Source organism: Pecten maximus, chromosome 6, assembly GCF_902652985.1.
Source record: "Pecten maximus chromosome 6, xPecMax1.1, whole genome shotgun sequence".
NCBI classification, from domain to species: Eukaryota; Metazoa; Mollusca; class Bivalvia; order Pectinida; family Pectinidae; genus Pecten; species Pecten maximus.
Window position 1 is genome coordinate 3,387,726 of NC_047020.1, and position 22,722 is coordinate 3,410,447.

General features: G+C 38.9%; 2 protein-coding genes across 8 annotated transcripts in view; one reads left to right on the plus strand and one right to left on the minus strand.

The window, feature by feature from the left end:
• The window catches only part of LOC117328738 (WD repeat-containing protein 19-like), a 47,218-nt gene extending 46,286 nt beyond the window's left edge, over window positions 1-932 (minus strand). For all 4 annotated transcript variants that reach the window (XR_004533032.1, XM_033886249.1, XM_033886251.1 and 1 more), the window contains exons 1-2: window positions 845-932; window positions 178-272 (exon numbers count right to left, since the gene is read on the minus strand). Coding sequence is in view for 3 of the 4 variants with exons in the window: in XM_033886249.1 (XP_033742140.1) it covers window positions 178-272; window positions 845-850 (101 nt within the window). In the remaining variant the exon portion in view is untranslated. The remainder of the gene's footprint in view (window positions 1-177; window positions 273-844) is intronic.
• Window positions 933-6,475: 5,543 nt separating this feature from the next.
• The window catches only part of LOC117328741, a 50,645-nt gene continuing 34,398 nt past the window's right edge, over window positions 6,476-22,722 (plus strand). Inside the window, exons 1-4 of one of the 4 annotated variants that reach the window (XR_004533033.1) lie at window positions 6,481-6,791; window positions 12,368-12,878; window positions 16,529-18,429; window positions 18,646-18,761. Coding sequence is in view for 2 of the 4 variants with exons in the window: in XM_033886255.1 (XP_033742146.1) it covers window positions 16,531-17,760 (1,230 nt within the window). In the remaining 2 variants the exon portion in view is untranslated. Of the gene's footprint in view, window positions 6,792-12,367; window positions 12,879-16,528; window positions 19,389-22,722 lie in introns of those variants that run through there. The other 3 variants (XM_033886255.1, XM_033886256.1, XM_033886257.1) reach the window with 3 other exon arrangements.

The following is a 22,722-nucleotide window of genomic DNA, read 5'->3' on the forward strand; positions in this document are numbered from 1 at the left end:
TAAATACTATATATTGCTTAGCTAGAGATAGGATATTCTCTTTAGCTTGATCGGTTGATTAATACAACTAGTAAAGAAAGAGGATGTAGGTTTGATCCCTAGCGGAGGTAGTTATTTAAATTTAATTGATCATGTGCTCTGTTACATTGATAGGCAGCACTTTTCAGATTAACTTACCCAACAACAGATAGGTAGTTTCCTAATGTTTTCTGCCAACAATAATGTATGGTCCCTTGACCACCAAAGGATTTGCTGGTGAGACTGAACACACGCTGCAAACAAAATGATACGGATCAGTGATAACTGTTATATATATATGACATTTTATATAGCAATTTGTGTCGTGTGTATTTCTACTTAGCAAGATCATTGTAAGAAATTGAACTCAATTATTGAATAGACAATGTTTACAGTAAATTCTGTTATTTTGTCAGAAAATGATGCATATAAATTACCTAATGAAAGTTCAAATATTTCAAAATTTACTTATTAATAAAGTTAAAGTGTGTCACGATAAGGGTATCAGCTTTGTGACATAGAGACCGTACATTTAAGTACACTATGTACAAGCCACACCGACCGACCCGTTTCAATACAAAAATATTACAGAAAGTCAAAACTTCAAACATGAACATTTTAAGCGAGTATTACCTAAATTTAACTGTATATTTGACAAACCAAATAAGTTCTTTGCATTGGCATTTGGCAACGGAATTTATGTTTCGATATTTATCCGGCTGTTTCAATAAAATTGCAAGCAATATAATTTAAAACCATAAGATAACATCACCAATAATCTATCATTAGCTACATAAATGTATTTTTGATAAATATAGTGCTCAACCTTCATAATGAGTAGATCTTGGACGCAAAGTTCATGGAATCATCTACGGCACATCGTCTGTAGGTTTCACTTGGAAACAAACAAGTTTGGAATGCGAAATGTAAAAGAGAGCTCTTTCAAGGGAGACAAATATGTAATGGCCTACGGCAGGTTGGTTGCACACCACATTTTATGCAGTAACTCCAACGTTTGAACACGAACTTTATAAAAACTTATGAAAATCCAAACCATATCGGAAACACTAAAATATATATGGACAGTGTTGATAATAACCAATAACAAACACATTGATTGCCACATTGAATGTAAAGTCAGCGGGAAAATACATAGGCTATATAGAAATACGGTTTAACACATTATCAATTTTTTTCACTGACTACCTGTAGGATAAATATTTTGCTGAGATGATGTGTGGGAAATTCAAATTATCTCTACAATGTACATGAGTACCATACGAATCAAACTATGAAAGCTTGATAAATTGCAGCTATCTGCGTAGCTGCTTCTGGTTAGAATTAATAGAAAAAACATTCGCTACTATACTCCTAAAAAGCAGGTGTCGTTGGCTGTACAGCGAATCTGAATATGTTAGAGTATTTTTGCAGTCTCCCTTATCAGGTACGTCCCTGTCCTAATGTACACGGTATTGTAGTCTCCCTAATTAGGTACGTCCCTGTCCTAATGTACACGGTATTGTAGTCTCTCTAATTAGGTACGTCCCTGTCCTAATGTACACAATATTGTAGTCTCTCTAATCAGGTACGTCCCTGTCCTAATGTACACAGTATTGTAGTCTCCCTAATTAGGTACGTCCCTGTCCTAATATACACAGTATTGTAGTCTCCCTAATTAGGTACGTCCCTGTCCTAATACACAGTATTGTAGTCTCCCTAATTAGGTACGTCCCTGTCCTAATGTACACGGTATTGTAGTCTCCCTAATTAGGTACGTCCCTGTCCTAATGTACACAGTATTGTAGTCTCTCTAATTAGGTACGTCCCTGTCCTAATGTACACAGTATTGTAGTCTCTCTAATCAGGTACGTCCCTGTCCTAATGTACACAGTATTGTAGTCTCTCTAATCAGGTACGTCTCTGTCCTAATATACACGGTATTGTAGTCTCCCTAATTAGGTACGTCCCTGTCCTAATGTACACGGTATTGTAGTCTCTCAAATTAGGTACGTCCCTGTCCTAATACACAGTATTGTAGTCTCCCTAATTAGGTACGTCCCTGTCCTAATGTACACGGTATTGTAGTCTCTCAAATTAGGTACGTCCCTGTCCTAATGTACACGGTATTGTAGTCTCCCTAATTAGGTACGTCCCTGTCCTAATGTACACGGTATTGTAGTCTCCCTAATTAGGTACGTCCCTGTCCTAATGTACACGGCATTGTAGTCTCCCTAATTAGGTACGTCCCTGTCCTAATGTACACAGTATTGTAGTCTCCCTAATTAGGTACGTCCCTGTCCTAATGTACACGGTATTGTAGTCTCCCTAATCAGGTACGTCCCTGTCCTAATGTACACAGTATTGTAGTCTCCCTAATTAGGTACGTCCCTGTCCTAATGTACACAGTGTTGTAGTCTCCCTAATTAGGTACGTCCCTGTCCTAATGTACACAGTGTTGTAGTCTCTCTAATTAGGTACGTCCCTGTCCTAATGTACACAGTATTGTAGTCTCCCTAATTAGGTACGTCCCTGTCCTAATGTACACAGTATTGTAGTCTCCCTAATTAGGTACGTCCCTGTCCTAATATACACGGTATTGTAGTCTCTCTAATTAGGTACGTCCCTGTCCTAATGTACACAGTATTGTAGTCTCTCTAATTAGGTACGTCCCTGGCCTAATGTGCACAGTATTGCAGTCTCCCTAATCAGGTACGTCCCTGTCCTAATGTACACAGTATTGTAGTCTCTCTAATTAGGTACGTCCCTGTCCTAATATACACAGTATTGTAGTTTCCCTAATTAGGTACGTCCCTGTCCTAATATACACAGTATTGTAGTTTCCCTAATTAGGTACGTCCCTATCCTAATATACACAGTATTGTAGTTTCCCTAATTAGGTACGTCCCTGTCCTAATGTACACAGTATTGTAGTCTCCCTAATTAGGTACGTCCCTGTCCTAATGTACACGGTATTGTAGTCTCCCTAATCAGGTACGTCCCTGTCCTAATGTACACAGAATTGTAGTCCAGGCTCTAATTAGGTACGTCCCTGTCCTAATATACACATTATTGTAGTCTATAATTAGGTACGTCCCTGTCCTAATGTATACAGTATTGTAGTCTCTAATTAGGTACGTCCCTGTCCTAATATACACAGTATTGTAGTCTCCCTAATTAGGTACGTCCCTGTCCTAATGTACACAGTATTGTAGTCTATCTCATTAGGTACGTCCCTGTCCTAATGTACACAGTATTGTAGTCTCTCTAATTAGGTACGTCCCTGTTCTAATGTACACGGTATTGTAGTCTCCCTAATTAGGTACGTCCCTGTCCTAATGTACACGGTATTGTAGTCTCCCTAATCAGGTACGTCCCTGTCCTAATGTACACAGTATTGTAGTCTCCCTAATTAGGTACGTCCCTGTCCTAATGTACACAGTATTGTAGTCTCCCTAATTAGGTACGTCCCTGTCCTAATGTACACAGTATTGTAGTCTCTCTAATTAGGTACGTCCCTGTCCTAATGTACACGGTATTGTAGTCTCCCTAATTAGGTACGTCCCTGTCCTAATGTACGCAGTATTGTAGTCTCTCTAATTAGGTACGTCCCTGTCCTAATATACACAGTATTGTAGTCTCTCTAATTAGGTACGTCCCTGTCCTAATGTACACGGTATTGTAGTCTCTCTAATTAGGTACGTCCCTGTCCTAATGTACACAGTATTGTAGTCTCCCTAATCAGGTACGTCCCTGTTCTAATGTACACAGTATTGTAGTCTCCCTAATCAGGTACGTCCCTGTCCTAATGTACACGGTATTGTAGTCTCCCTAATTAGGTACGTCCCTGTCCTAATGTACACAGTATTGTAGTCTCCCTAATTAGGTACGTCCCTGTCCTAATGTACACAGTATTGTAGTCTCTCTAATTAGGTACGTCCCTGTCCTAATGTACACGGTATTGTAGTCTCCCTAATTAGGTACGTCCCTGTCCTAATGTACACGGTATTGTAGTCTCCCTAATTAGGTACGTCCCTGTCCTAATATACACGCTATTGTAGTCTCCCTAATCAGGTACGTCCCTGTCCTAATGTACACAATATTGTAGTCTCCCTAAATAGGTACGTCCCTGTCCTAATATACACGCTATTGTAGTCTCTCTAATTAGGTACGTCCCTGTCCTAATGTACACAGGAGAACAAGTTTATCTAAAAAAAATAGTTACATAATCACGGTGTTAAAATAGTGTTATATTAGTGATTTAGTCTTATTTCAATGAATGGTAATAAACATCATTTTTTTCTGAAAAAAAGGATACTACATTATTGAAATATACATATCGAAGTGTTTCATACATCGTGGCTTCATTTTCATGGACAAACGTTTTGCAGTAAAACATTTCCGTTTTATTTATTTTTATTTTTTTTTGGGGGGGGGGGGGTAGAGGGGTGGGGGTAGGGGGCTGGTTCGAGAAGAGTTTGAGGGAAGAAATCCTAGGTTTGTGAACACAAGATATGGTTATAACAGTATGTCAGGTCCCCGTAGTATGTAAGACGTTCATGTATGGATATTACTAACTGTCAGATCCCTATGGTATGTAAGGCGTACATGTATGATTATATCAGTATGTCAGGTCCCTGTGGTATGTATGACGTACATGTATGGATATTACTAATTGTCAGGTCCCTGTGGTATGTAAGGCGTACATGTATGATTATATCAGTATGTCAGGTCCCTGTGGTATGCATGACGTAGATGTATGGATATAACAGTATGTCAGGTCCCTGTGGTGTAAGACGTACATGTATGGTTATATCAGTGTGTCAGGTACCACAGGGACCTGACATACTGTTATTTCCATACATGTACGTCTTACATACCAGGTCCCTGTGGTATGTAAGACGCACATGAATATGTATGGTTATAACAGTATGTCAGGTCCCCGTGGTATGTAAGACGTACATGTATGGATATTACTAATTGTCAGGTCCCTGTGGTATGTAAGACGTACACGTATGGATATAACAGTATGTCAGGTCCCTGTGGTATGTAAGACGTACATGTATGATTATATCAGTATGTCAGGTCCCTGTGGTATGTATGACGTAGATGTATGGATATAACAGTATGTCAGGTCCCTGTGGTATGTAAGACGTACATGTATGATTATATCAGTATGTCAGGTCCCTGTGGTATGTAAGACGTACATGTATGGATATAACTAATTGTCAGGTCCCTGTGGTATGTAAGACGTACATGTATGATTATATCAGTATGTCAGGTCCCTGTGGTATGTATGACGTAGATGTATGGTTATAACAGTATGTCAGGTCCCTGTGGTATGTAAGACGTACATGTATTGTTATAACAGTATGTCAGGTCCCTGTGGTATGTAAGACATACATGTATGGTTATAACAGTATGTCAGGTCCCTGTGGTATGTAAGACGTACATGTATGGATATATCAGTATGTCAGGTCCCTGTGGTATGTATGACGTAGATGTATGGATATAACAGTATGTCAGGTCCCTGTGGTATGTAAGACGTACATGTATGATTATATCAGTATGTCAGGTCCCTGTGGTATGTAAGACGTACATGTATGGATATAACTAATTGTCAGGTCCCTGTGGTATGTAAGACGTACATGTATGATTATATCAGTATGTCAGGTCCCTGTGGTATGTATGACGTAGATGTATGGATATAACAGTATGTCAGGTCCCTGTGGTATGTAAGACGTACATGTATGGATATAACAGTATGTCAGGTCCCTGTGGTATGTAAGACGTACATGTATGGTTATAACAGTATGTCAGGTCCCTGTGGTATGTAAGACGTACATGTATGGATATAACAGTATGTCAGGTCCCTGTGGTATGTAAGACATACATGTATGGTTATAACAGTATGTCAGGTCCCTGTGGTATGCATGACGTACATGTATGGATATAACAGTATGTCAGGTCCCTGTGGTATGTAAGACGTACATGTATGGATATAACTACATGTATTTTTCATGTCCCTGTGGTATGTAAGACGTACATGTATGATTATATCAGTATGTCAGGTCCCTGTGGTATGTAAGACGTAAATGTATGGATATATCAGTATGTCAGGTCCCTGTGGTATGTAAGACGTACATGAATATGTATGGTTATAACAGTATGTCAGGTCCCTGTGGTATGTAAGACGTACATGAATATGTACATGTATGGTTATATCAGTATATCATGTATTTGTGTTATGAAATGTTTCCACCAGAACATAGTACGCAAGTTAATACACATAAAGTCCTCAATTTACTGATACTAGAATCACAATCCATTTTAAAATCGTAAAATGATCTAACCATCCGCCTGTTACATAATGCCACACTGAAGTGGTCACGCTGTACATTGATTCATTGATCAGGTTTCACTTCGCTAACACACTCTGCACATGTGCACAGCAGCGCGTTTTGTTAGCACGGGAAACACTAAATAGGCTTTTGTTATCAACATACGGGTGATTTTCGCGTTTGTAAGAAAAAGAAACATGCCAACTGCATTACTCTATGTTCGCAGTAAGAATATCACAGTTATTCAGAAATTAAGTGAAGTGCACGCACTTTCTGTTTTATCTATGTAACAGATATGATGTTACAGGATTTCCGGAATGTCTTCAGCAGATTAAACAAGATGGATTTTGTCCTGGTGGTTTTCATTAACTGCTAATGAATCCTATTGAGAGACACACAGTTACTCCAGCAATGTTAATATGTTCAACAAGCTAGGTGAGTAACTCTGACCGACGTTTTCACAAATTTGCGAATGGACTGATTCCGAGTCAGTCCGCTTCATAGCATGATGTGTGTGCGAGGTACATTTGGGGTCCCTGTCGTTTCCATAGCCTGATATTCGTCTGATTTAGTCAATGTCTTTCCATTGGCCTGGTATGCTGGACCTTAGTTAGTCTCTATCATCCCTAGTCTAACATTGAGTCTGAGGTAATCTCTATCATCCCTAGTCTAGCATTGAGTCTGAGGTAATCTTTATCATCCCTAGTCTAACATTTAGTCTGAGGTAATCTCTATCATCCCTAGTCTAACATTGAGTCTGAGGTAATCTCTATCATCCCTAGTCTAACATTGAGTCTGAGGTAATCTTTATCATCCCTAGTCTAACATTGAGTCTGAGTTAGTCTCTATCATCCCTAGTCTAACATTGAGTCTGAGGTAATCTTTATCATCCCTAGTCTAACATTTAGTCTGAGGTAATCTCTATCATCCCTAGTCTAACATTTAGTCTGAGTTAGTCTCTATCATCCCTAGTCTAACACTGAGTCTGAGTTAGTCTCTATCATCCCTAGTCTAACACTGAGTCTGAGGTAATCTCTATCATCCCTAGTCTAGCATTGAGTCTGAGGTAATCTTTATCATCCCTAGTCTAACATTTAGTCTGAGGTAATCTCTATCATCCCTAGTCTAACACTGAGTCTGAGGTAATCTTTATCATCCCTAGTCTAGCATTGAGTCTGAGATAATCTCTATCATCCCTAGTCTAACATTGAGTCTGAGGTAATCTCTATCATCCCTAGTCTAGCATTGAGTCTGAGGTAATCTTTATCATCCCTAGTCTAACATTGAGTCTGAGTTAGTCTCTATCATCCCTAGTCTAACACTGAGTCTGAGGTAATCTCTATCATCCCTAGTCTAACACTGAGTCTGAGGTAATCTCTATCATCCCTAGTCTAACACTGAGTCTGAGTTAGTCTCTATCATCCCTAGTCTAACACTGAGTCTGAGTAAGTCTCTATCATCCCTAGTCTAACACTGAGTCTGAGGTAATCTCTATCATCCCTAGTCTAACATTGAGTCTGAGGTAATCTCTATCATCCCTAGTCTAACATTGAGTCTGAGGTAATCTTTATCATCCCTAGTCTAACATTGAGTCTGAGGTAATCTCTATCATCCCTAGTCTAACACTGAGTCTGAGGTAATCTCTATCATCCCTAGTCTAACACTGAGTCAGAGGTAATCTTTATCATCCCTAGTCTAACATTGAGTCTGAGGTAATCTCTATCATCCCTAGTCTAACACTGAGTCTGAGGTAATCTCTATTATCCCTAGTCTAACACTGAGTCTGAGTTAGTCTCTATCATCCCTAGTCTAACACTGAGTCTGAGGTAGTCTCTATCATCCCTAGTCTAACACTGAGTCTGAGGTAATCTCTATCATCCCTAGTCTAACACTGAGTCTGAGGTAATCTCTATCATCCCTAGTCTAACATTGAGTCTGAGGTAATCTCTATCATCCCTAGTCTAACACGGAGTCTGAGGTAATCTCTATCATCCCTAGTCTAACACTGAGTCTGAGGTAATCTCTATCATCCCTAGTCTAACACTGAGTCTGAGGTAATCACTATCATCCCTAGTCTAGCATTGAGTCTGAGATAATCTCTATCATCCCTAGTCTAACACTGAGTCTGAGGTAATCTCTATCATCCCTAGTCTAACATTGAGTCTGAGTTAGTCTCTATCATCCCTAGTCTAACATTGAGTCTGAGGTAATCTCTATCATCCCTAGTCTAACATTGAGTCTGAGGTAATCTCTATCATCCCTAGTCTAACATTGAGTCTGAGGTAGTCTCTATCATCCCTAGTCTAACACTGAGTCTGAGGTAATCTCTATCATCCCTAGTCTAGCATTGAGTCTGAGGTAATCTCTATCATCCCTAGTCTAACACTGAGTCTGAGGTAATCTCTATCATCCCTAGTCTAACACTGAGTCTGAGGTAATCTCTATCATCCCTAGTCTAACACTGAGTCTGAGTTAGTCTCTATCATCCCTAGTCTAACACTGAGTCTGAGGAAATCTCTATCGTCCCTAGTCTAACACTGAGTCTGAGTTAGTCTCTATCATCCCTAGTCTAACACTGAGTCTGAGGTAATCTCTATCATCCCTAGTCTAACACTGAGTCTGAGGTAATCACTATCATCCCTAGTCTAGCATTGAGTCTGAGATAATCTCTATCATCCCTAGTCTAACACTGAGTCTGAGGTAATCTCTATCATCCCTAGTCTAACATTGAGTCTGAGTTAGTCTCTATCATCCCTAGTCTAACATTGAGTCTGAGGTAATCTCTATCATCCCTAGTCTAACATTGAGTCTGAGGTAATCTCTATCATCCCTAGTCTAACATTGAGTCTGAGGTAGTCTCTATCATCCCTAGTCTAACACTGAGTCTGAGGTAATCTCTATCATCCCTAGTCTAGCATTGAGTCTGAGGTAATCTCTATCATCCCTAGTCTAACACTGAGTCTGAGGTAATCTCTATCATCCCTAGTCTAACACTGAGTCTGAGGTAATCTCTATCATCCCTAGTCTAACACTGAGTCTGAGTTAGTCTCTATCATCCCTAGTCTAACACTGAGTCTGAGGAAATCTCTATCGTCCCTAGTCTAACACTGAGTCTGAGTTAGTCTCTATCATCCCTAGTCTAACATTGAGTCTGAGGTAATCTCTATCATCCCTAGTCTAACATTGAGTCTGAGGTAATCTCTATCATCCCTAGTCTAACACTGAGTCTGAGGTAATCTCTATCATCCCTAGTCTAACACTGAGTCTGAGGTAATCTCTATCATCCCTAGTCTAACATTGAGTCTGAGGTAATCTCTATCATCCCTAGTCTAACATTGAGTCTGAGTTAGTCTCTATCATCCCTAGTCTAACACTGAGTCTGAGGTAATCTCTATCATCCCTAGTCTAACATTGAGTCTGAGGTAATCTCTATCATCCCTAGTCTAACACTGAGTCTGAGGTAATCTTTATCATTTCGCTACTGACATGTCTGATTTAGTCCATGTCTTAATGGATCTGAGCTAGTCCCTGTCATATCCCTAACCTAGTAATGGGCCTGAGTTAGTCCATGTCATATCCCTTACCTGATAATGGGCCTGAGTTAGTCCATGTCATATCCCTAACCTGATAATGGGCCTGAGTTAGTCCATGTCATATCCCTAACCTAGTAATGGGCCTTAGTTAGTCCATGTCATATCCCTAACCTGATAATGGGCCTGAGTTAGTGTCATATCCCTAACCTGTTAATGGGCCTGAGTTAGTCCATGTCATATCCCTAACCTGGTAATGGGTCTGAGTTGGTCCATGTCATATCCCTAACCTAGTAATGGGCCTGAGTTAGTCCGTGTCATATCCCTAACCTAGTAATGGGCCTGAGTTAGTCCCTGACATATCCCTAACCTGGTAATGGGCCTGAGTTAGTGTCATATCCCTAACCTAGTAATGGGCCTGAGTTAGTGTCATATCCCTAACCTGGTAATGGGCCTGAGTTAGTCCATGTCATATCCCAAACCTAGTAATGGGCCTGAGTTAGTGTCATATCCCTAACCTAGTAATGGGCCTGAGTTAGTGTCATATCCCTAACCTAGTAATGGGCCTGAGTTAGTGTCATATCCCTAACCTGATAATGGGCCTGAGTTAGTCCATGTCATATCCCTAACCTAGTAATGGGCCTGAGTTAGTCCATGTCATATCCCTAACCTGATAATGGGCCTGAGTTAGTGTCATATCCCTAACCTGTTAATGGGCCTGAGTTAGTCCCTGGCATGTCCCTTACCTGGTAATGGGCCTGAGTTAGTCCTTGTCATATCCTAACCTGGTAATGGGCCTGAGTTAGTGTCATATCCCTAACCTAGTAATGGGCCTGAGTTAGTCCCTGGCATGTCCCTTACCTGGTAATGGGCCTGAGTTAGTCCATGTCATATCCCTAACCTGGTAATGGGCCTGAATTAATCCATGTCATATCCCTAACCTGGTAATGGGCCTGAGTTAGTCCATGTCATATCACTAACCTAGTAATGGGCCTGAGTTAGTGTCATATCCCTAACCTAGTAATGGGCCTGAGTTAGTGTCATATCCCTAACCTGGTAATGGGCCTGAGTTAGTCCATGTCATATCCCTAACCTAGTAATGGGCCTGAGTTAGTGTCATATCCCTAACCTAGTAATGGGCCTGAGTTAGTCCCTTGCATGTCCCTTACCTGGTAATGGGCCTGAGTTAGTCCTTGTCATATCCTAACCTGGTAATGGGCCTGAGTTAGTGTCATATCCCTAACCTAGTAATGGGCCTGAGTTAGTCCCTGGCATGTCCCTTACCTGGTAATGAGCCTGAGTTAGTCCATGTCATATCCCTAACCTGGTAATGGGCCTGAATTAATCCATGTCATATCCCTTACCTGGTAATGGGCCTGAGTTAGTCCCTGTCATGTCCCTTACCTGATAATGGGCCTGAGTTAGTCCATGTCATATCCCTTACCTGGTAATGGGCCTGAGTTAGTGTCATATCCCTAACCTGGTAATGGGCCTGAGTTAGTCCATGTCATATCCTTAACCTGGTAATGGGCCTGAGTTAGTCCATGTCATATCCCTAACCTAGTAATGGGCCTGAGTTAGTCCATGTCATATCCATAGCCTGGTAATGGGCTTGAGTTAGTCCATGTCATATCCCTAACCTGGTAATGGGCCTGAGTTAGTGTCATATCCCTAACCTGATAATGGGCCTGAGTTAGTTCCTGGCATGTCCCTAACCCGGTAATAGGCCTGAGTTAGTCCCTTGCATGTCCCTAACCTGATAATAGGCCTAAGATAGAGTCCCTGGCATGCCCATAACCTGATAATGGGCCTGAGTTATATCCCTAACCTGGTAATGGGCCTGAGTTAGTCCCTGGCGTTTCTCTAGCTTGGTATTGGGTCCGAGTTAGTCTCTTCCTAGTCGTTTTCCTAGCTTTGTTGGAATAATTATAAGTCTCTGTCTCTGCCTAATATGGGATCTGAACTAGTCTCAGTTGTTCCTTTAGCCCGATATGGCTTCTGATTTACTGCCGGTCGTTTTCCAAGTCTAATATGATGTCAGAATTAGCCGCGGTCGTTTTTCAATGTCCGAATGTGTCCGATTTAGTCTGTCTTTTTCTTAATCTGCTATTATTCCTGAGGTGGTTTTTTTTTTTGTTTTTTTTGTTTTTGTTGTTTTTTTGGGGTTTTTGTTGTTGTTGTTTGTTTTGTTCGTTTGTTGTTTTTGTTTTTTGTTTTGTTGTTGTTTTTTGTTTTGTTTTTTGTTGTTTTTTTTTGTTTTTTTTTGTTGTTTTTTTTTGTTTTTGTCTTTTTCATAGACTGGTGTTTGTAATCAACCACTAACAGTTTATTAGAATCCGAAAAATCAATCAAGAGTTATTATGAGAAAGAAAGTCGCGAATATTTATAACAGCAAAATTACATGTATATAAAACTGGAAGATCAGGTTGTGGTATATAAATTCCCTTGTAAATATTGAACATGTAATTGTTTTCATTTTAGGTACAGCTATAAAAGATGCCGAGTTCCGTATCCGAAGTTCGATACCATATGGTTTACTAGAGACATTGCCGGATGCAAAGTCAATAAATAGTACCCGAGGAGGATTATATTGTACTCTGAAAAAAACACCATTGACTGGGATCAACTGATAATCAATGATGAAGATCATAATTATGTTTCAAGCCATGTTATTAAGAATAAAGTTGTATTGCAGTTGGTACCTGTCAGCTGATCATGTCCAATATCTACAGATGTTGCCTTTTTAGCACGTCAATCATCTACACTCACAATGGAGAACGGTAGTCTAGACGGCAGTCTCACTTAGGAAGGCACTGACCGCAAGATGGAGCTCCTTCCAGCACGTACAGAAACGTGTTTCTTCCAAGTTTATTTTTTTGTTGTTGAGACATGACGGGGCGATGATTGAGAGACACGGTGATTATAAAAAGGGATACCCCAAAGCAAGATGTGGATACAACTTAGACATCCTACATACAACAAGGACATACCAGTAAGTACATATACCGACCATAAAACCACTGATGAAAATGTCGGTGTTTAAACATAACTATGTATGGATGAAAATTAACGTAAAATGTTACAGTGATGTTTATAGTTACAAAGCAAATCGGGCAATATGTCCTGAAAAGGAACGTCTTCTGATTTCTGGATAACACCCTCTCTATAGTACTAAGTCATATGTAATAAGTAATACTGTATTGTAGTACTAAGTCATGTGTAAGTAATACTATATCAATCTATTAATAAGAAACAGGTTGGTTACAACTTCCCGGCATGTAAACCAGTATATAACCCCATGTCGTACAATCAATAGGATATTGTCCTAATTTAATTAGACAATGAAAACGCTCACAGAACTTCCCCATACTTTTCTTCAACACGTATCATTCGAGACTCCATGTTTGATTGTGTTCCCGTAAGATGTCGAGACCTTACCTGGAAATCTGATATTAGGAATACGCACTGACTAGTTTCAATGTATCTTCTGACTAGATGAAGTATGACGTAATCGTTATCTTATAATTAAATCTGATTTGCTGGTGTGTGACCGACTGTATACGTTTGCATTGGAAATCACTGGATGGTTATTATAATACAATCATTATCTGTAAGATTGTCGACTGCACATTGATTAGTTTGTGTCGAAGACTACCGATCATTTTGACCAGTATGGAAGTGAATAATCTTGTGGGAGAATTTCACAGAATCGTAACACATACTACATGTATATAATCTACTTCCGGTTTGTCAAGTAAGTACCGTAATTGACAGGTAATATTATATATGATATGGCAGTGCTTTTAATCAGCACGAGTCGGTTTGTTCCAATACTCGCATGTGCAAAATTAAAGATACACCATAACCTGTTAAAATACTATGATTGTATCTTATGTAAAATAGAGATACACCATACTATTAAGATACTATAATTGTATCATATGTAAAATAGAGATACACCATACTATTAAAATACTATAATTGTATCATATGTAAAATAGAGATACTCCATAACCTGTTAAGATACTATAATTATATCATATGTAAAATAGAGATACTCCATAACCTGTTAAAATATTATAATTGTATCTAATGTGAAATAGAGATACTCCACAACCTGTTAAAATATTATAATTGTATCTAATGTGAAATCGAGATACCCCATAACCTGTTAAGATACTATAATTATATCGTATGTAAAATAGAGATAGTCCATAACCTGTTAAGATACTATAATTGTATCATATGTAAAATAGAGATACACCATAACCTGTTAAGATACTATGATTATATCATATGTAAAATAGAGATACTCCATAACCTGTTAAGATACTATAATTATATCGTATGTAAAATAGAGATACTCCATAACCTGTTAAGATACTATAATTGTATCATATGTAAAATAGAGATACTCCATAACCTGTTAAGATACTATAATTGTATCATATGTAAAATAGAGATACTCCATAACCTGTTAAGATACTATAATTATATCGTATGTAAAATAGAGATACTCCATAACCTGTTAAGATACTATAATTATATCGTATGTAAAATAGAGATACTCCATAACCTGTTAAGATACTATAATTATATCGTATGTAAAATAGAGATAGTCCATAACCTGTTAAGATACTATAATTGTATCATATGTAAAATAGAGATACTCCATAACCTGTTAAGATACTATAATTGTATCTGATGTAAAATAGAGATACTCCATAACCTGTTAAGATACTATAATTGTATCATATGTAAAATAGAGATACACCATAACCTGTTAAGATACTATAATTATATCTTATGTAAAATAGAGATACTCCATAACCTGTTAAGATACTATAATTAAATCATATGTAAAATAGAGATACTCCATAACCTGTTAAGATACTATAATTATATCATATGTAAAATAGAGATACTCCATAACCTGTTAAGATACTATAATTATATCATATGTATAATAGAGATACACCATAACCTGTTAAGATACTATAATTGTATCTGATGTAAAATAGAGATACTCCATAACCTGTTAAGAATACTATAATTGTATCATATGTAAAATAGAGATACACCATACTATTGAAATACTATAATTGTATCATATGTAAAATAGAGATACGTCATAACCTGTTAAAATACTATAATTGTATCTTATGTAAAATAGAGATACTCCATAACCTGTTAAGATACTATAATTATATCATATGTAAAATAGAGATACTCCATAACCTGTTAAGATACTATAATTGTATCATATGTAAAATAGAGATACTCCATAACCTGTTAAGATACTATAATTGTATCATATGTAAAATAGAGATACTCCATAACCTGTTAAGATACTATAATTGTATCATATGTAAAATAGAGATACTCCATAACCTGTTAAGATACTATAATTGTATCATATGTAAAATAGAGATACTCCATAACCTGTTAAGATACTATAATTGTATCATATGTATAATAGAGATACTCCATAACCTGTTAAGATACTATAATTATATCATATGTAAAATAGAGATACTCCATAACCTGTTAAGATACTATAATTGTATCATATGTAAAATAGAGATACTCCATAACCTGTTAAGATACTATAATTGTATCTTATGTAAAATAGAGATACTCCATAACCTGTTAAGATACTATAATTGTATCATATGTAAAATAGAGATACTCCATAACCTGTTAAGATACTATAATTGTATCATATGTAAAATAGAGATACTCCATAACCTGTTAAGATACCATCATGCATATTGAACAACCCTGATCATGTATTTATAGACGATCTCCGTTAGAGTCGTTTGGACATGAACTTGTTATGTTTGGACCAAAGTTTTTTCTGCTATTCATAAATCTACCTAGTATTTGTCGGATTCGATTTCAAAACGTGCAGTTATTTAGTACGTGTGTTTTTTTTATAAACAACAGTGCAAGTATATTTGTTGAGTCAGACTAGAGTTTCCAATAGACTATTGGCACTCATGGGACAAAGTACGTCTCTCTCTCTATTAGCTGAAGGGTGTTTGTTTTCATTCGAGGCTGAATTCGTCGAAACATTCAAGCGAGAAGAAACCTGTTTACATGGTACAGGTGATTTGATATTCACGAGATTGTTCCTAGTATCGGAGTTACAATTAAGCAAAAACATACCCTGCTTAGATGATGCTAAAGGGCAGTTTTTTGGTCAACATGATGATGATTTAGGGGAATATTCCATTTCTTTGTGCGATATGAATCGAAAGTGTTCGATGCTTGTCCATATGGCTCATTTAGAGAACATGACTTGTATTTGACCTGGATTTGACGTAGATTTGACCTAGATATGACCTGAATTTAAGCTTTATTTGATCTAGATTTGATCTAGATTTGTTTGGGGTTTTTTTTAAGAAATAAAGTACAGGATGTCGAAAGAAAGACTGGCGACGAGCCCTTAAGATCTTTTTTGTGAAGAATTGCTATGTTAAAACTTAGAATGTAGAATCAGACATGTCCTACAAACCAAATTCAAAAGGCTCACTTTTATTGATAATCATGATATTCTAGAGACAGGGTCTAGTCTAGTCGAAAGACTACTAGAAATATTTAACACGGTTTTTATGGGTTTTTTTCTGTACTTTCCATTAGGTATGGATGACACCGAGCGCCGTATCCTCAGGAAACACCATACCATCTTAATGGAAACATTGGATACAAAGTATATGATTCCATTTCTGTTTGAAAAAGAAATAGTTTACGAGGAGGACTACCTTGATGATGAGCAATGTCGGCCAGAACGTGTCAAGAAAATGCTCTTGTTTCTAAAGGACAACTGTTCATTTGAACAGTTCATAGAATGTCTGAGGCACGAAGAAAGTTATTCCTTTTTAGCTGATGATTTAGAGAAAGCACTTTCACACGCCAGTGAACAAAATGATGTTGTCCATCAACAGAGAAAGATTAACCTTTTCACTGAAAGAAGGAAAGAGGTGGGAGAGTTCCGGCATAAAATGAAACGGTGTTCACACGAAAAGGATTTTGTAACTTTTCAGAAAAGCTACGAAAAGGCCATCAATGACTGGGACCATATAAAACACAACAGGACCAAGTACAATGACCAGCAGCGACAGAGAGCAGCCGACTTCTGTCACGCAGCTTATGATGCTGAAATCGAGCGACGGCGGGTGTTTTATGAAAAGATAAAGTTAGAAGGTGACATATTGGACAAAGTACAGCTAATGTCTGCTCACACATCATGTCCTATAGCGCCTGACGTTTTATACTTAGCGCGGTACTCGTCTGCGCTGGTGATGGCGGGCGGTACTCTAGAAGACGCCCTCACTTATATCGAAGATGCTGAGCACAAGATGGAGCTCCTTCCAGCATGTAGGGAAACGGGACTGGTTCTCTACATCAAGTTTAACTTCTTGTTGCTGAGACATGAACGTGACAGGTCGAGGATTGACAAAGACGAACTTTCAAAACTTGGTAATAGTGTAATTACACACTTCAGCACAGAATCAGACACAATCAGCAATGACTTCAAGAGAATATTTCTTCTGAAGAAAGCGCACATGTGGCTGGATATGGGCGTGTTTCTAAATGTTATTGGCGATAACAAGATTACAGATCGTCACATAGAAGAAACAGAGAAACTACTAAAAGAATTGCATCGACCTTCTCTGTGGAACAGGATGGAGTTACGGGCTAAAATGGTATATTATGCGGTTATGTCACGATTAGCTCAGGTGAAAGAAAATACTAACTACCCCGAGGCCATTGAACTAGCTACGAAAGCATTGAGGTTTGCCAAGGAAGGGAAATTCCCCAAGGAACAGAAAGCTATCGAATACAACTTAGATTTACTGCGTAGAGTTTAAAGTGCGAGCACGTTGGTATACGCTACCAAACAGCATTTACGATTTTATTATATATATATTTACATTTCCACTGTGTGTTCTCTATATGAAGGTTATAACAAAATTAGCGTTCATTCCTAGGTGAACAATTGAATACATACAGTACATTGTTGACGGTGCCAATGCAGAAGTGTGAATATAAAATCGCGTTTGATTACACCTGAAATAATGTTTTATCAACTTTAAAACTTGTTAATAATTGTAAAATTGAAGACAACATTTCAATATTTTTCTTTCATGATGATTGAAATAATGAATTTGTGTGGAACTATATTTTGTGTACTTGTGTACTTGATTACCTTTCCCGCCAAATTGGAACTATCTGTTAGCTGTTACATCGATTATTCAGCTGTTTCGTCACTACGTATAACGAACGTAGAATACTGTTTCTTATGATTTTTTTTCAAAGATTACGTTGAAAAATAGTTTTGAAATGTAAATATAAGAAATAATTGTTATTTTTTGTTGTTCACTGGTGTATGATTGGCATTTTTTGACAGATATTTCAACATGACGTCATTTAAAATATCTGTCAAAAAAAATAAATATTACCTGATTGATATGTAGTTACTGAGGTATGTTATCAAATAAAGTGTGACTTTGATGAACATATACAATGTAGTTACTGAGGTATGTTAATGAAGTGTGACTTTGATGAACATATTATACAATGTAGTTACTGAGGTATGCTAATGAAGTGTGACTTTGATGAACATATTATACAATGTAGGTACTGAGGTATGTTAATAAAGTGTGACTTTGATGAACATATTATACACTCAAGTTACTGAGGTATGTTAATGAAGTGTGACTTTGATGAACATATTATACAATCAATTTACTGAGGTATGTTAATAAAGTGTGACTTTGATGAACATATTATACAATGTAGTTACTGAGGTATGCTAATGAAGTGTGACTTTGATGAACATATTATACAATCAAGTTACTGAGGTATGTTAATGAAGTGTGACTTTGATGAACATATACAATGTAGTTACTGAGGTATGCTAATGAAGTGTGACTTTGATGAACATATTATACAATGTAGTTACTGAGGTATGCTAATGAAATGTGACTTTGATGAACATATACAATGTAGTTACTGAGCTATGTTAATAAAGTGTGACTTTGATGAACATATTATACAATGTAGTTACTGAGGTATGCTAATGAAGTGTGACTTTGATGAACATATTATACAATGTAGTTACTGAGGTATGTTAAAGAAGTGTGACTTAGATGAACATATTATACAATGTAGTTACTGGGGTATGTTATCAAATAAAGTGTGACTTTGATGAACATATTATACAATGTAGTTACTGGGGTATGTTATCAAATAAAGTGTGACTTTGATGAACATATACAATGTAGTTACTGAGGTATTTTAATGAAGTGTGACTTTGATGAACATATTATACAATGTAGTTACTGAGGTATGTTAATAAAGTGTGACTTTGATGAACATATTATACACTCAAGTTACTGAGGTATGTTAATGAAGTGTGACTTTGATGAACATATTATACAATCAATTTACTGAGTTATGTTATTAAATAAAGTCTGACTTTGATGAACATATTATACAATGTAGTTACTGAGGTATGTTAATGAAGTGTGACTTTGATGAACATATTATACAATGTAGTTACTGAGGTATTTTAATGAAGTGTGACTTTGATGAACATATTATACAATGTAGTTCTGAGGTATGTTAATGGGCCTGAGTTAGTCCATGTCATATCCCTAACCTGGTAATGGGCCCGAGTTAGTCCCTGTCATATCCCTAACCTGGTAATGGGCCTGATTTGGTCCCTGTCATATCCCTAACCCGGTAATGGGCCTGAGTTAGTCCATGTCATATCCCTAACCTGGTAATGGGTCTGATTTAGTCCATGTCATATCCCTAACCTGGTAATGGGCCTGAGTTAGTCCCTGTCATATCGCTAACCTAGTAATGGGCCTGAATTAGTCCCTGTCATATCCCTAACCTAGTAATCGGCCTGAGTTAGTCCATGTCATATTCCTAACCTGGTAATGGGCCTGAATTAGTCCCTGTCATATCCCTAACCTAGTAATCGGCATGAGTTACATGTAGTCCATGTCATATCCCTAACCTGTTAATGGGTCGAGTTAGCTCCTGGCATGTCCCTAACCTGATAATTGGCCTGAGTTAGTCCTTGTCATATCCCATACCTGGTAATGGGCCTGAGTTGGTCCTTGGCATGTCCCTTACCTGGTAATGGGCCTGAGTTAGTCCATGTAATATCCCTAACCTGATAATGGGTCTGAGTTAGTCCCTGTCATATCCCTAACCTGGTAATGGGCCTGAGTTAGTCGATGTCATATCCCTAACCTAGTAATGGGCCTGAGTTAGTCCATGTCATATCCCTAACCTAGTAATGGGTCTGAGTTAGTCCATGTCATATCCCTAACCTGGTAATGGGCCTGAGTTAGTCCATGTCGTATCCCTAAACTGGTAATGGGCCTGAGTTAGTCCATGTCATATCCCTAACCTAGTAATGGGCCCGAGTTAGTCCCTGTCATATCCCTAGCCTGGTAATGGGCCTGAGTTAGTCCATGTCATATCCCTAACCTAGTAATGGGCCCGAGCTAGTCCCTGTCATATCCCTAGCCTGGTAATGGGCCTGAGTTAGTCCATGTCATATCCCTAACCTGGTAATGGGCCTCATTTAGTCCATGTAATATCCCTAACCTGGCAATGGGCCTGAGTTAGTCCATGTCATATCCCTAACCTGGTAATGGGCCTCATTTAGTCCATGTAATATCCCTAACCTGGCAATGGGCCTGAGTTAGTCCATGTCATATCCCTAACCTGGTAATGGGCCTGAGTTAGTCCATGTCATATCCCTAACCTGGTAATGGGCCTGTGCTAGTCCCTATCATATCCCTAACCTGGCAATGGGCCTGAATTAGTCCCTGTCATATCCCATACCTGGTAATGGGCATGAGTTAGTCCATGTCATATCCCTAACCTGGTAATGGGCCTGAGTTAGTCCATGTCATATCCCTAACCTGGTAATGGGCCTGAGTTAGTCCCTGTCATATCCCTAACCTGGTAATGGGCCTGAGTTAGTCCATGTCATATCCCTAACCTGGTAATGGGCCTGAGTTAGTCCCTGTCATATCCCTAACCTGGTAATGGGTCTGATTTAGTCCATGTCATATCCCTAACCTGGTAATGGGCCTGAGTTAGTCCCTGTCATATCCCTAACCTGGTAATGGGCCTGAGTTAGTCCATGTCATATCCCTAACCTGGTAATGGGCCTGAGTTAGTCCCTGTCATATCCCTAACCTAGTAATGGGCCTGAATTAGTCCCTGTCATGTCCCTAACCTAGTAATCGGCCTGAGTTAGTCCATGTCATATTCCTAACCTGGTAATGGGCCTGAATTAGTCCCTGTCATATCCCTAACCTAGTAATCGGCATGAGTTAGTCCATGTCATATCCCTAACCTGTTAATGGGTCGAGTTAGCTCCTGGCATGTCCCTAACCTGATAATTGGCCTGAGTTAGTCCTTGTCATATCCCATACCTGGTAATGGGCCTGAGTTGGTCCTTGGCATGTCCCTTACCTGGTAATGGGCCTGAGTTAGTCCATGTAATATCCCTAACCTGATAATGGGCCTGAGTTAGTCCCTGTCATATCCCTAACCTGGTAATGGGCCTGAGTTAGTCCATGTCATATCCCTAACCTGGTAATGGGCCTCATTTAGTCCATGTAATATCCCTAACCTGGCAATGGGCCTGAGTTAGTCCATGTCATATCCCTAACCTGGTAATGGGCCTCATTTAGTCCATGTAATGTCCCTAACCTGGCAATGGGCCTGAGGTAGTCCATGTCATATCCCTAACCTGGTAATGGGCCTGAGTTAGTCCATGTCATATCCCTAACCTGGTAATGGGCCTGTGCTAGTCCCTATCATATCCCTAACCTGACAATGGGCCTGAATTAGTCCCTGTCATATCCCATACCTGGTAATGGGCATGAGTTAGTCCATGTCATATCCCTAACCTGGTAATGGGCCTGAGTTAGTCCATGTCATATCCCTAACCTGGTAATGGGCCTGAGTTAGTCCCTGTCATATCCCTAACCTGGTAATGGGCCTGAGTTAGTCCATGTCATATCCCTAACCTGGTAATGGACCTGAGTTAGTCCCTGTCATATCCCTAACCTGGTAATGGGTCTGATTTAGTCCATGTCATATCCCTAACCTGGTAATGGGCCTGAGTTAGTCCCTGTCATATCCCTAACCTGGTAATGGGCCTGAGTTAGTCCATGTCATATCCCTAACCTGGTAATGGGCCTGAGTTAGTCCCTGTCATATCCCTAACCTAGTAATGGGCCTGAATTAGTCCCTGTCATGTCCCTAACCTAGTAATCGGCCTGAGTTAGTCCATGTCATATTCCTAACCTGGTAATGGGCCTGAATTAGTCCCTGTCATATCCCTAACCTAGTAATCGGCATGAGTTAGTCCATGTCATATCCCTAACCTGTTAATGGGTCGAGTTAGCTCCTGGCATGTCCCTAACCTGATAATTGGCCTGAGTTAGTCCTTGTCATATCCCATACCTGGTAATGGGCCTGAGTTGGTCCTTGGCATGTCCCTTACCTGGTAATGGGCCTGAGTTAGTCAATGTAATATCCCTAACCTGATAATGGGCCTGAGTTAGTCCCTGTCATATCCCTAACCTGGTAATGGGCCTGAGTTAGTCCATGTCATATCCCTAACCTAGTAATGGGCCCGAGTTAGTCCCTGTCATATCCCTAACCTGGTAATGGGCCTGAGTTAGTCCATGTCATATCCCTAACCTGGTAATGGGCCTGTGCTAGTCCCTGTCATATCCCTAACCTGGCAATGGGCCTGAATTAGTCCATGTCATATCCCTAACCTAGTA